Genomic DNA, 13,542 nt, shown 5'->3' with positions numbered 1-13,542 from the left:
AGGTTTCTTAGATTTGGCCTTTGCATGGTGCCTCAAAGATCCTGCACATCCCATTTGCGTGATTTAAAAAAAAAAGGTATTTCAAGTAATTTCTTTCTCTACTTTGTCTTCAAACCCCCAAAACTGTCTTCCGTGTATCCATTTTGCTGACAAAGCTTTCCACAGAGCTTCTTATTTGATTTGATTTTTTTCCTTTCATTTCCAGTTTGATTTCAGTTTGGATTTTCTTTAGAATTTCCTCCTATTCACTGAATTCTACTTTCATATCCTAAATTGTCATTTCATTCAGTGGCTTGTTCTTGTCCCACACTTCAAATGTTTTACTCTTAGGTTCTTTGAGTCCATTCAGGTGTTTATCTGTGTCTAGTTTAAAATTTTTGAACATGCGACTTTCGTGAGCTCCGTGTTTTGTGTTTTCCCCCCTCCCTAGGTTGTTCTCATTAGGGACAATAATTATGAACTTGGCAGTTCTTGTGGGGGGCAGATTGTCTTAACTCTTATACCGATTATACTATTGCAGTGTGCCCTGGGCATCGGAAGTCAGGTTGAAGGGTGACAGCCTGCTTGGCTGAACAATGCTAAGTCTAATATCCAGGATTTCTTAAACAAAAATTCTAGTGCCAGATATGAGATACCTCCTTATGAATTGTTGGCCTTCTTAGTTAGGGTTTCTATTGGTTTGATAACACACAATGACAAAAGCATCTTGGAGGGAGGAAAAGGTTTATGCCACCTTTCAATTTGTAAGTCCTTCACTTAGGGACAACACTAGATTTTGAACTAGACTTCGTCACAGTTTACTTCAGTTGTCGGCTTGACACTCCTGGAAGAGGGAGCTTCAGTTGAGTTTCCCCCGTAAGATTAGCCTGTGGTCATATCTATGGGCACATCTATTTTCTTGATCACTAATTTGATGTGGAAGGGCTCAGGCCATGGTGGGTGGTACTAACCCTAGGTAGGTAGGCTTGGGTGGCTTAAGAGAGGCAATATTGGGTGAGTAAGCAGTAAACAGCATTCTTAATGGTCTCTACATCACTTCCTGCTTGGATTTCCCTCAAGGATGGACTGTAATCTGTAAGGCAAAAGAAACTCTTTCTACCTCAAGTTGCTTTTGGTCATGGTGTTTACCATAGTGACGGGAAAGCTAACTAAGACAGACATTGATGACTTTACCTGAGAACTCCACAAACTATGGTATCAACCTACCAGACGATACATGCCTACTGGCGCAGTAACAGCATGGTGGTTATGGGGGCAACCAACCACTCTAAACTTAGTTCTGATGCCCACTCTAGAAAAGGGGATCCAGGCCTGGTACATTAAAAAGCCAAAACCCATGACTAAAAAGGTCTGAGGCTGTAGGGAGAACTTACTAGTATTATTTAATTAGGTTGATGCAGAATCGGACTACCTTCTAAATGTGTTTATACTCATAGGTAAATGCTACGCAGTTTTAATTGGGAAAAGTACTTTGAAAGGTGATGGATAAAGAGACTCGGGGCTGCTCAGGACATTGAGAATAAGTGACGGCCATGTACTCAGCCCTAAGGAAGATGTTCAAGCTACCTGCCCTCTCTAAGCATCAGAGAACAATTCAGAAGAGGAGGTGGTAAGACTCCAGGAACTGCAAGTTGGGTAGAAGAACTATAGAGCTATGAAATGCTGTCCTCTGACCATGACACAGACAATGATCTCATGGCTCAGTGGTTGCGTACAGTGGGTCAGTACAAGACTAGGCTTGTTAGTCAGTCAATCATAGATGGGTGTGTGTCCCAAACAGCTCTACTCCTTTATGATGAACAATGGGCTACTGATGGGTCCTGAGGATAGGTCAGATACTCAGTACTCATTGTGAACTCACTGATGAGCTTTCCAGGTCCCAACAAATAGTTTCAAGCCTGTGGTTTCACAGATGGCCCTGACTAAACTTAGTGGGGTACAAAACAAAATAAAAGGAGACAGATGTGGGAACAGGGCTACCAGGCAGGCGGTGGGGAGTGATTTCAAAAGAATAGATTCTGCAAGAAAGGACATGGAGGCTTAGGAGTAGATATGCAGCTTGGGGAGGCAGTTCTGTGGTAATACCCAAGACTCCAGCCCCCATGGTCTATCCAGGGAGAAGGACTGGGCCTTCCCATAACCATCCTCCCAACTGTCTACAGTGCATTTTCTTCTCTCAGTCTTTCTGAAACCACACAGCACACATGTCCCTCTGTGACTGGTTTCCATTGGGACAACCCCACAGCTGGTGAGTTGGGTAGGAAGGGGCAGGAGGGAGTTGTCACACCCATCTTCTTCCCTTTGAGTAGCACAGAGGGCAGAGTGGAGGCAACTGAGTAAGACTGTATCAGTATTTTACCATCCTTCAGTGATAGAAAAGGACAAGGAGAGGAAGCAAGGTTGGCCACAAAGAGAAAGACCGAGAGTGTGGCAGAGGCAGTGACTTGGTGGCGATGTCAGAGTGGATGCAGCATCAAGGAGAGCTCTGCTACCTGGGGAGAGGCAGCAGTATGCCAAGCTTCGCCAAGGGATACCTAGCACACGTGTGTGTGTGTGTGTGTGTGTGTGTGTGTGTGTGTGTGTGTGTGTGTGTGTAGTTCAGCTAGCCTCAAATCCACTATGTAGTTGAAGATGACCGTGATCACTCAATTCTATTGCTTCCACCTCTTAAGTGCTGAGCATGTGGGAGGATGTCTCTATGCTTGGTTTTAATAGAATCTGTGTGACTTTCACATGGTAGGGGCCTGCTAACATGTGGGGCAACTGGTCCTAGTGGTCCCTGAGGTCTAGGGCCTCCCACGTCCACCACAAACCCCTCCTGCTGCATAGTCTCCTGTGACTCTGGAGATCCCCCAGAGGCCAAGCCCCGATCCTTTTCTCTGCCCTTCCCCCCCTTATGGGCAGGGTTTTGATGCTCTAGTTTCCCAAAACAGTTGGACAAAGAAGCATGTGGCCTTCTCTGAGCTGCCCTGATGTTAGTTGAAAAAGAGTAACTAGGCTAAGCTGAATAGTAGTGGGTGTCTTAAAGTCAGCATGTGGGCTTGTTGGGGGTTGGGGGGCAGTACTGGGCTCCATACTGCTATAGTGTGGCCAGTCACCATCCACGGAGAAGAGAGAGGCAGAGACAGTGTTTGCAGTGCCCAGGATGTCACAGCACACACATTTATGGGATGTCAGACAAGCAGCCAGGGTCATATGGTACCCATCAGCAACAGTCTGTCTGTGCACCTTCAGTCCCCAGAGTACTACACATATCAACGGTGCCTCCCCAGTACAGTATTCCAGAGCCAAGGGCCCCCAAAAGCCAGTCTGTGCCCAAATGAACCCAGGAAACCCAGGGCCTCCTGCAGCCTTGAGTGTATGCACATGTGTATGTGTGAAAGCAGATAGCCAGTCTTTGCAGGTATACACCCTGGCACATGTGTATGTGTGTCTGTCCATTTCTGGCTGTGTGTGCAAAGCTGGGAGTGTCTGACCCACCCCACTCAAGTGGCTTAGGCACATTAAAATGGTCACTGTGAGAATGGGGTGATGTCTACGTGTGTCTGAGGATGCGTAAGTGTCCGGCAAAGAGTGTCCTATGATGCGCATCTCTCTGGGTCAGCCTCGTTCTGCTCAGGATCCCCCGCACACAAAGCAGTCCCTGCAAGAACACGCTGCTGACTATGTGTCAGCCCCCACGCATCCCAGGGGTCCACAGATCAACGCACTAGAGCAGTGTCCAGCCCATAAGTGTAACCGCATCTCAGCAGGAGCAGGAAACCAGGATGGGCCTATCATCTGGGCACATACTCCCTGGGCAGTCCAGCCCAGTTGTGGTCACGCAAGGCCTGGTCCACTGTCCTGATATAGCCATTGATCAAGTCCTTCATCTCAGGGGTGAAGGGCTCCTGGTCGTGAGGGTGCCGGCCACGCCTCCTGAAGCTGCCCTCTTTGTTGTTCTCCACACAGAGAAGCCGCTCCTCACTCACGGACACATTGAGGAAGGCTACCATCTCCCGAAGCGTGGGCACCAGGCTGTGCCGCAGCTCCTCATAGTGCACGACCAGCAGCCGCTTCCCATACTTGAGCCAGTCTAGGACGTGTGAGGACCACCAGGAGGCATAGCTATTCACAAAGTCCGGCCATTCTGGAGATGGGAGAGAAGTATGAGTCAGGATTGCCTCTCCTGGCTACTCTCTCTGGAGGGCCTGACTAGGAGCAGGGTGCCTCCAGGTTTAGACTTCTCACTGCCCACAACTGACCTATTTGGGAACCAGTGTGAATCCAGGGTTCCTACCAGGTTAGACTTGGAAGAGTCCTAGGTCTGCCTGGAAAACCGAACGTGGGTGCCAAGTTCAGACAAATACAGTCTGCCACTTGACAAGCGAGAACTGGCTTTCTCCTGTATGCTGTGAGTTTATTGCCCTTTTGGGACTTTCCTAGACAGTGGGGAGTCTGAGTGAGCCTGTGGGACCCAGAGCCTGTTGACATAGCAGGATCAAAATTCGATGCGAACCCAAGCAATCCATCTCAAATCAGGAAACTAAGGTGGTGTAACTGAATGTTTGCAGCACACATCGAAGTCCCTAGACCCCAGTATGAGTGTAAGTATAGAAGAGACTTTGGGAAGGCAATGAGGGTTAGATGAGGGTTAGATGAGGTCATGAGGGTGGGGACCTTGAGACGGTATTAGTGTCCCTACAAGGAGAGGACCTCTGCCAGGAGGCCATGGAGTGAAAGGTGGAGAAAGGCCTCACTAAACACTCAATCACGCTGCTTCTAGAACCACGAAGAATAAAGAATTATTATTTAAGCATCCCTACCTGTGGTGCCTTGTTATAGTAGCCCAAGCTGACTAGGAAGCAGAGCTTGAGACCCAGCACTGCCAACTACCACCCAGCTATTCTGGGCTTATCTGGAAAATTATGTGGATTTACGGTGATTTTTCCTTAGATACAGTAGAGTCAGTGAGGGCAGCCTTGACAGGACCCTGATCACAGAGCAGGCACACACATCATCTTCCCATTTCTGAATGGCATGTGGGTATGGCCTCGTCTTCTAAAGGAGGGTTTAGTTGATTCAGACAGAGGGGCAGTCAGGGCCATGTGCATCTAGAGCGGGCTCAGCTCTGTGTGAGCTCTAGGTATACATGACCTTATCACACACCTGAGGGTGGATAGAGGAAATTTTTTGGCCTCCCATCTGCAGTCATAAAAATCATCACACCGTGTGGACAGAGCAAGCTTAGAGGAGATGGGGAGGAAGTGAGAGCAGCAAGACCTCCACAGCCAGGAATGTATATTCTGATCTTGTATCACTCTGCCACATGCCAGTCCCCTGCTCAGGCCACCCATCCCTCACCTTTGCTCTTCCAGTTTCGGTCAGGGGCGTAGCCCAGGTGTCCAGCGCATTTCCTGTTGAATTCAGCAACTAAGGACCGGTAAGGGTTCCGGATCAGCAGGATGGCTGAGTCAAACATCTCAATCTCCCTCCGGCCACTCTCGTGCGTCTTCACGCAGATGGTGCGCCGGCTCCGCCAGTGGTCCTTCTCACCCTTGAACCCTGCTCGGGAGGAATGAGAGGACCTTTGTGGAGGAAAGAACCCTCACTCTCATATGGGGTGATCCTACTTCTATAGTAACACAATATCTGGTGACATCTGAAGAGGTTCTGGGGGACAGAATGGAGCAGAGAGGCCTCCATGGGGGTGACTCTTGTCTCAGTGAAAGTATGCTCAGGAGGTGTCTACCAGCGAGAATGAGGTCATATCAGCATGAGGCAAATTACTTCCTGCAGTCTCCAGGAGCAGGAAGTCCTTAGGGGCAGGGTCCTGACCATAGATCCAGAAGGTGACACACATGTCCAACTTTCCAGGGAGACAATTTTAGAGTATTGTAAAGAATTTTGTCTTGGGGTTGGAGAGATGGCTCAGCAGTTAAGAGCTCTGCTCTTCCAGAGGACTCGGATTCAATTTCCAGCACCCACATGGCAGTTCACAATTGTCTGTAATTCCAGTTCCAGAGCTTCTGACACCCTCACATAGATACAAGTACAGACGAACATCAGTGAACATAAAATAAAAGTAAATTATACATAAAAGATGTCTTTTAAAAAAAGGATTTTGTCCAAGAGGAAGACTGAGGCTCAGAGTTGGTGTGTGACCTGCACAATATCACACAGCAGCCTGACAACTGTACAGCTCTGTTCCTATGCCCTTGGGTGTTCCTGTAAAGCCCCTATCTTCTAGCCAACTCTCGCTGGAGACAAGACAGCCATCATCAATCAGTGGCTGACCTCATGCCATATCCTACCATAGGTCCCTGAATTATCATATGATTAGAGATTCCCTACTATGGGCTCCAGGGCAGTTCTGTTGAAGGCCTTACCTGCAGCATTTGAGGACCCATGACCCAGTTACCATGAATGGGGAGTTGTCCCCCAGACCAACATCTCTGCTATCCCCATGCACCCTCCCTTGGCTCCTTGAGAAAGCACTGTGCACTCAGAACCTGAGTGACAACTGGTTGAAAAGACCAGAGTGTACTCATTGGTCCCCAGTGACACAGGATTCCATAAGTTGTATTGGACTTTGGATCATTTGATGGCTGATACTGTCAACTCAATAAGCTTGGACTTGGCTAGGGGACAAACCTGGGGGTGGCGGGAGAGGAACGCCTGTGAGGGATTATTTAGCCCATGCCTGTGGGGGATCATTTTGATTGGGTTAATTGAGGGAGGAAAACCCTAAAAGAAGGTGACACCATTCCCTGAAGTGGGGTCCTAAACCCCATAAGAGGAGGAAACTGGCTGGTTACTTCAGTTCTTCCTGACCACAGATGGACACGGTGTGACCAGTCATGTCAGTCTCCTGCTCCCTTGACTACCCTGATGGACTCCATCTCAAACTGTCAATCAAATAAGCTCTTGTTCTCTTGAGTAGCCTTTGCCAGGATGCATCGTTTCAGCAACAGCAAGGGTAAATACAGAAGCAATAAAGGAATAAAAACAGACCCCACTTTAGAGGCTATGGCCTAGAAGGTAGTGTGGCTCACATGCAGAGCACAGGGCCTCAAGGGACAAGAGCAGGAGAGACTGGAGAGTGGGATACTATGGAAGGTCTCTTTGGAGAGATGTTGCCTGGAGTCCCTACCCCATAGGTTAGCCTCACCCAGGACACCCAGCTCAGAAGACAGGCTCCATAAATCTCCACAAGCTTGTCTTGGGAGTTTTAGAAACAAGAGTTCGGATGCTTCCCTTTGGCGGTGGTCACAAAACACCCATTTTTACAATGGCAGCGGGGCTTCCTGGAAAATGCAACTCCCAAACCAGAAGTGGGGACTACCCACCAAAACTCGCTACTGCCATGGGCCAAATACCAGAAGCCTTTGCCTTGACTGACTTTACCAAACAGGCTAGGATGACAGCTAGGACTATCAATGGCAGGTTGTTGTCTGAGAGCCTACAGCCCGGGTGCCTCCTGGAAGCATTGAAACTGACTATTCCACTCTTCGCAGCCCACCTCCTCCATCTACTTGTATATCCAGGCAGCTAGTTGGTATGGGCCTTCTAGGAAAACACTAGTTACTGCAGTCTGGGCACAGGGGCCAGCTAGAGAAAGCAGGACCATGTGTTAAGTTGGCAACTGCCCCCACCCTCGCCCCATCAGCAGGTACCCTTCGCATCTCTAGAAGATGCAGCTGGGTTACACACATACACAACCAGTTTGAGAACTTGCTGCCAAACACAGACATATCCATCCCTCTAGGTTGTTTTTGTTTCTGACGGTGTTGGCAGTTTAGCAAACCAAATTCCGGCTAAGAAACCCAGAGCAAATACTGTGCCACTTGACAATTGAGAAACACATTTTGCCAAATTTAGATGCCACTTGACTTGTCTAAGGGTCTTCCTTCTCCAGCAGCATGCAGACTTGGGCCATTTAAGTTAATTTACTCAGTATAACGAGGCCTCTTATTTCTCCAAGGAAAGATTAGAAAACATAAAGTTCTTGACCATTTCTGGACCTATTTAAATAAATGGTTTTTGGTGGTGGTTGTTTGTTTTTTAATGATGATGAGCTACCCCTTTGCCTACGAAAAAAGAGGAATGAACAGATGAACTTTCGCCCTTAATGACTTGGGGGGGCTATGGCAAAATTCTAGTGCTCCAAGGAGGGCTGGCTTGTGAGAGGGACATAGATTGTCCTCTGGCCCCAACACTACAAGTCTGGCTTACCTTTGTTGTACAGGGTTCCATCGAAGTAGTAGCTTCCTGTGTAGAAGCCAGTGGCATGTTCGATCAGGTGCCTTGCCCATGTGTTCCCAGCTCCCGGGAAGCTTGACAGAGCCACAAACACCTTAGACTTGTTGGGCAGGAACTTCCTGTCTGTACACCGGGTGTCTGAAAGTCCACAAGTCACCATGAAGTCCCCAGCACTGTGATCTCAGATTGATTGTTGAAGTCCTCTGGACAGGGACTGAACATTAAGGGACCTGCCACCTACACCTTGCTCTGCTGATCTGATAAGGCCTCCCACCCCCGATGGCTAGGAACTGGGTGCTCCAGGGATCCTTGCCCCACTCTGTCTCTATGCGACAGCCAAAGCCTCTTGATAGAACTCCGAGGACTGGAGGACTCCAGGTTCTGCTAGGGGAGGTGGATAGGGCCGTGTCTGGACCCAGCCACTGCGGTTCCATGTTCTGTAGCTGGGCTAATTTAAGGCCAACACATGTGTTTATGTTCCCTCCCCAGGGCTGCTGGGAGAAATACAAGTTGTTGAGGGATGATCCCTGGAGGTACTGAATGACAGAGGGGATGCTCCTCCCTATGACATAGTCCTCCCTATCAGCCCCTAGTCCAAGACCAGCACAGGTGATGTGATGATGCTCGCCTTGGGGACTGCCAGGGCATGGGGGCTTCTGAGGCCTAAGCATCCCTCCAATGTCTCTGAATCTTAGCCCTTGCATTATCCCCCAGAGCCTCCCTCTCTCTGCTTTTCCTCTCTGCCTCTTACACTCATAGTTTCAAAGGGAGCCTGGTCTCACCCTAGCTTTGGTCTCCCTCATCCACTGAGAAGAGACACTGGAAACTCTATATACCCTATGCCCTGTGGTTGCACAGTCAGGCGTACCTATCCTTTCTAGCTGCACAGCTCTATGGCCGCATACCAATGGCACAGCCCAGGAAGTATTTAGAGCTCACCTTGCACAGGTGTCTGGTAGACCTCACAGTAGCCAGGTAGCCCTTGTGCCTCCGTGCCTTGGCTGCACAGTGCTCCATCCACAGCGTCCCGCAGGCTGAATTGGGGGGTAGGGTAGGCACAGTAGCAAGCCCAGCCCCGGAGGATGGCTAGAGGAAACTCCTGTGGAGAGAGAGAGGAAGAGTGTGAAGGAGTGGCTTGTGTGAGCTGGACCCTGTGGAGGCGCTGCCACTCATACAGAGATGACCACTAGGCTCTGTGTTCAAACCAGGGACAGTCAGAGAAGTGAGATGTGACTTCTACCCTGCAGGAGCCCAGAGTGGACAGTGACAAGTCAAGAGTCACTACAATGTGTGAGACACCATGGGAAGAGGCGAGCAAAGCACAGGAAGCTGGGCAGGTCCTAGGACTGGGTCCCGGATGTGGCTAGGCATCTGTCAGGAGCAGTATGGTGGGTGAGGACGTCAGGGGAGAGACTTGCATGCATGAGTGAACTTGTGAGGACAGGAAGCCAGCTCTGCTGCCACAGGGCAGCTCAGGGTGTGTTGTGTCACATCATTAAACAGACCTTGAGCCCCTATTGTGGGCCCAACTACCTTGGTCAGCTATGTCTCCCGGAAAGGGACAAACCCCTATCCTTGGCCTGGAGGTTCCACAGCCAAGTTGGGGACAGGTCCCTGTAGTCTTTTTTCCAAAGGTGGAAGATTAGAGAAACACAGGTCACACCTTCCTGACATGCTCTGAAAATGGAAAGGCTCCGCCAGGTGAAGAGACTGGAATGCCTCCTTTTGAGGCCCCAGCCAGCTCTCAAGTGGGTTCTGGGTCCTCTCTGGAGTGTCCACATCATACAGTAGAGAGAACATTCTGAGGACCTGGATGTGAGTTCTGGCTCACTTCACGTGCCACAGTGGACAAGACGCTTAACCACTCAGAATCTCACCGAAGATAAAGGGTAATAAAATGCAACAGGTAGGCTGAAGGCTTGATGAGAGGGACCCCAGTGGCTGCCATCCAGTAGGCATTCCACAAAGGCATGGCGCATTTTCTGCTCCTTATCCATTTGAGTGGTAACCACAGCTTATTAAAAAAGATGCACCCACTTCCCTCACACACGTCTGTGAGCACCCACTATGTGCCAGGAAGCAGATGGGACACACAGCCCCACCCCCTAGTATCCCAAGGGGAGTGGCAGGTCTCGTAGGCACTGAGCCTGCATAACAGAGGGAGGCAGTGGGTGGACGATGGTGTTTGCTGAGACGGGAGCTGGCGCTGCACAAACCTTTTTATTTTTTGCCCACAGCAAGAAATCTCATAAATAAATAAGGAAAATCAATAGCGTTTTCCGTGCGTGGCTTGGTAAAGCTGGGGAGCTATGCACTCGTGTTAGACAAGAGATAGTGTTGCAGCCAGGGGAGGTGAAGCAGAGCCTAGGGGATACAACCAGGAAGAAATGCTGATTGCTGACCCTCACAGTCCAGCAGTCCCTCTCCTCTGAACCCAGCAACCTCTGACCCTCACCCTCATCTTTCTTCATACCAGGATGACACCATGCTTACTGGCATAAGGGGCTGACAGATCCAATCATGTCTCTTTATGTAGATTCCACACGGGGCCTCCACACTGCTTCACAGATAAGCCCCTTTGGTGGCCCTGGCTGGGCCGACTCTCAACACAACTCAGCCAGCTTTTCTGGAAGCAAGTCTCCCTGTAGGTGTGAACTGACGAAAGTGGTGTGAACCTCTGAAGTTCCCACCATCCCCCTCCAGCACATCAGTGTCCTGCCTCATCCCTCAGTAGTACCTTCGTCCTAGCAGGGGCTCCCAGGCCCTCATGATGCCTTTCGGGAGCACGCAGTAGTGTGTTGGTGTCTGGCTCCTTCCAGCACACACAGGCTGTGAAGGTGGAGTTTCAGGGTGAGACTCCTTATAGAGTTAATCAAAACGAAGCCATTTCAGTTGGGATGGCCCTTCATTGTGATGGGTGTCCTCATGGACCCAAGCTCAGGAAAGACAAACACCTAAAGACAAGTATCTAAGGAGAGACTTTAGGAGAAACCAAGGTTGTGGGCACCTCCGCCTTGTGGTTCTAGTTTTAGGGTCCAGCCTAGGTTAAGGTTAATGGGTGCACTGCAAGTGGTGCTGATGCAGCAACCGTGATCAGCTAAGACTCCCTTCCTTGGTTACTGGGTCAGGCTCCCATCTCAGGCCACTGCACCTGCTATCCCAACTGCAACGTTCCATCCCGCACACCCTCTCTTGTTTTCTTCCAGCCACCATCTCAGAGAGGCCTCCTCTGTCTACTCCTTCCCAAACTACAGTTCCCTCCTTTCTCCTTTGCTATGCAAGAATTCCTGACCAAACACTTTCACCCCAAATGCACAGCTTGGTCAGCCTTGACGAAGAGACCTGGAGACAGGCAACACTTCGAGGTTCTACTGTCCTTTCTCCAGCATCTTTCTCTCCCTCGAGCTAAGCAGCCGCTCTCCTGCTTTCGATCACCGCAGATCAGTGGCGTCTATTCCTGAGTGCCGTATAAATAGAACCACCGGGTGCGTGAATTTTTTTGAGCCTGGCTTCTTTCATTCAGAAAAACATTTGTCTAGTCTGTCCTTGTTGCTTTACATGTTGGTAGCTCATTCCTTCTCCCCAGACCATAGAATTCCACGTATGGACGGACTGTGTGTTGACCGACTCACTTTTTGGTGGCTATCTGAGCTGTTTCCCATTCTTAGCCGCTGTGAATTAAGCTGCTATGAGATGTCTAAGGCTGAATATCTATCTCAGGTACAAACCTGCCTGGTTCTTCACCGATGTGCTCACTACCACACAGCATACGCATACTTTATTTCTTGTCCCGGCTTCTTGTCTGAGAATGTAAACAGGGAAGAGATTTCTGTGTCCTGTGTGTGACCACATGAGGTTCTGAAATGGTATCTAGTGTGCGGCAGGAATTTTAATAAAAATGTTTTAAATATGAGTGTATGTATGAATGAATGAATGAATGAATGAATGAATAAATCGAAAGCTCTTGGCAACCAACCATGCCATATTCTTTCAAGGCCAAGAGCATCAGGGGGTGTGAGGGAGGAGAAAGCGATTATATGAGATCAAGCCCTCCCAAGCCCTGCTATCTGGGATTCTTGCTGAGGCCAGCAGTCTCCTAGCCTAAGCATTCTGCTGAGGCCCATGGGCTGCTGGGCCTCCACAGTGACACTGGTGCTGCCGTTCACTTCCATTGTCATATCCCGGGGCTGCCCATCTCATATGCCCATCGCAGCCCCCCTACCAGTGACCCGAACCTTTCTGCTTCCCCGAGTGGATTAAACTGTCAACTTTCCGGGTGTTTTCAGAGCAACGGGAGAGCTGCAGACAGTAATGCAGTTTTATTTACAACACAACCGCCTCGGCGACATCACTGGATTCTGAAAACACAGAACGATTTTCAGCCCCGTGGGATTTCGAGGACACGATTTCCATAAAAATTAAATATTGATGAATCTTATCTTTCTGCCAACTTCCCAACTCTACCAGGCCCCTGCCCCCACTCCAACTTTCAATGAGAGAAAAAGACAGAGGGATGGGGTGGGGGGTGGGAGTTGAAAAAAGCCAAGCAGAAAAAGCAAGCAGAAAAGCCAGAGCACAGTGTGGGGCTTTTGGAATCAGGCAGAGCTGGGAGAGCTAGCTAGGCCTGTATCCTGGGACACAGGATGATTCTGCACCTCTGGGCATGAGCTAAGGTACCTGGGGTGGGGACTCAGTGGGAGTGGGCATCAGGCAAGGACCAGGTCTTGAGACAGAAGAGAGCTCTGTGGCTTGCAAGGAGCCATGAGCAAAGGCCTGGCCTCTGGCTGTAGGACTCTTCATTCACATGGGGTCTAGGGTCTGAACTGATCTCAAGGTGCCTTTCAGAGAGTACTTAACAGCTGCGATGGTAGGAGTGTTAGGGAAGACTCAAAGAAGAGTGCCAGGGGCTTTATCTGCAAGACCTCCAGCACTTTCTCAGTGCAGGTCCTTCCCACACATCCAACCTCAAGATGCTGGCGGCTCACACTAAACTCCCTCCTATGCACACAGGTAACTCTGAGCCTGATGGCTTGGGGGAGAAGTCAGAGTGTCCCCAGGGGACCTATGGGTATCAGTAGGGTGCCATGGCTTTGGGAAGGCCTGGGTCCACAAGAGGTAGACAGATTAGACCACCTCCCAGAGAATACCTTCCAAATAGAGCGCTGGCGAAGACCCACCCGCCCACCAGGAGTACAGGGGCCCCTGCTATCCATCCACCAAGGCAAGAACCGGCTTCTCCAAAGTCAGCCTCTCAAATGTCCCACCATCTAAGGAGCCAGGGCAAGCAGAGGAATCGCTATT

The 13,542-nt window shown here is 49.8% G+C and overlaps 1 protein-coding gene across 7 annotated transcripts in view; it reads right to left on the bottom strand.

Annotated features, from left to right (window-relative positions):
- Positions 1 to 2,337: 2,337 nt before the first annotated feature.
- The window catches only part of Wscd1 (WSC domain sialate O sulfotransferase 1), a 39,805-nt gene continuing 28,600 nt past the window's right edge, over positions 2,338 to 13,542 (bottom strand). For 6 of the 7 annotated variants that reach the window (XM_087570483.1, XM_087570485.1, XM_087570486.1 and 3 more), the window contains exons 6-9: positions 9,181 to 9,340; positions 8,215 to 8,379; positions 5,344 to 5,544; positions 2,338 to 4,129 (exon numbers count right to left, since the gene is read on the bottom strand). In XM_087570483.1, coding sequence (XP_087426609.1) covers positions 3,777 to 4,129; positions 5,344 to 5,544; positions 8,215 to 8,379; positions 9,181 to 9,340 — 879 coding nt within the window. In that variant the 3' untranslated portion in view covers positions 2,338 to 3,776. 7 annotated transcript variants of the gene reach the window in all.

This window comes from Rattus norvegicus, chromosome 10 (genome assembly GCF_021556685.1).
Source record: "Rattus norvegicus strain SHRSP/BbbUtx chromosome 10, alternate assembly SHRSP_T2T, whole genome shotgun sequence".
Classification (NCBI taxonomy): Eukaryota; Metazoa; Chordata; class Mammalia; order Rodentia; family Muridae; genus Rattus; species Rattus norvegicus.
The sequence above is the reverse complement of the archived record's forward strand: the minus strand, read 5'-3'. Positions and strand labels throughout refer to the sequence as shown.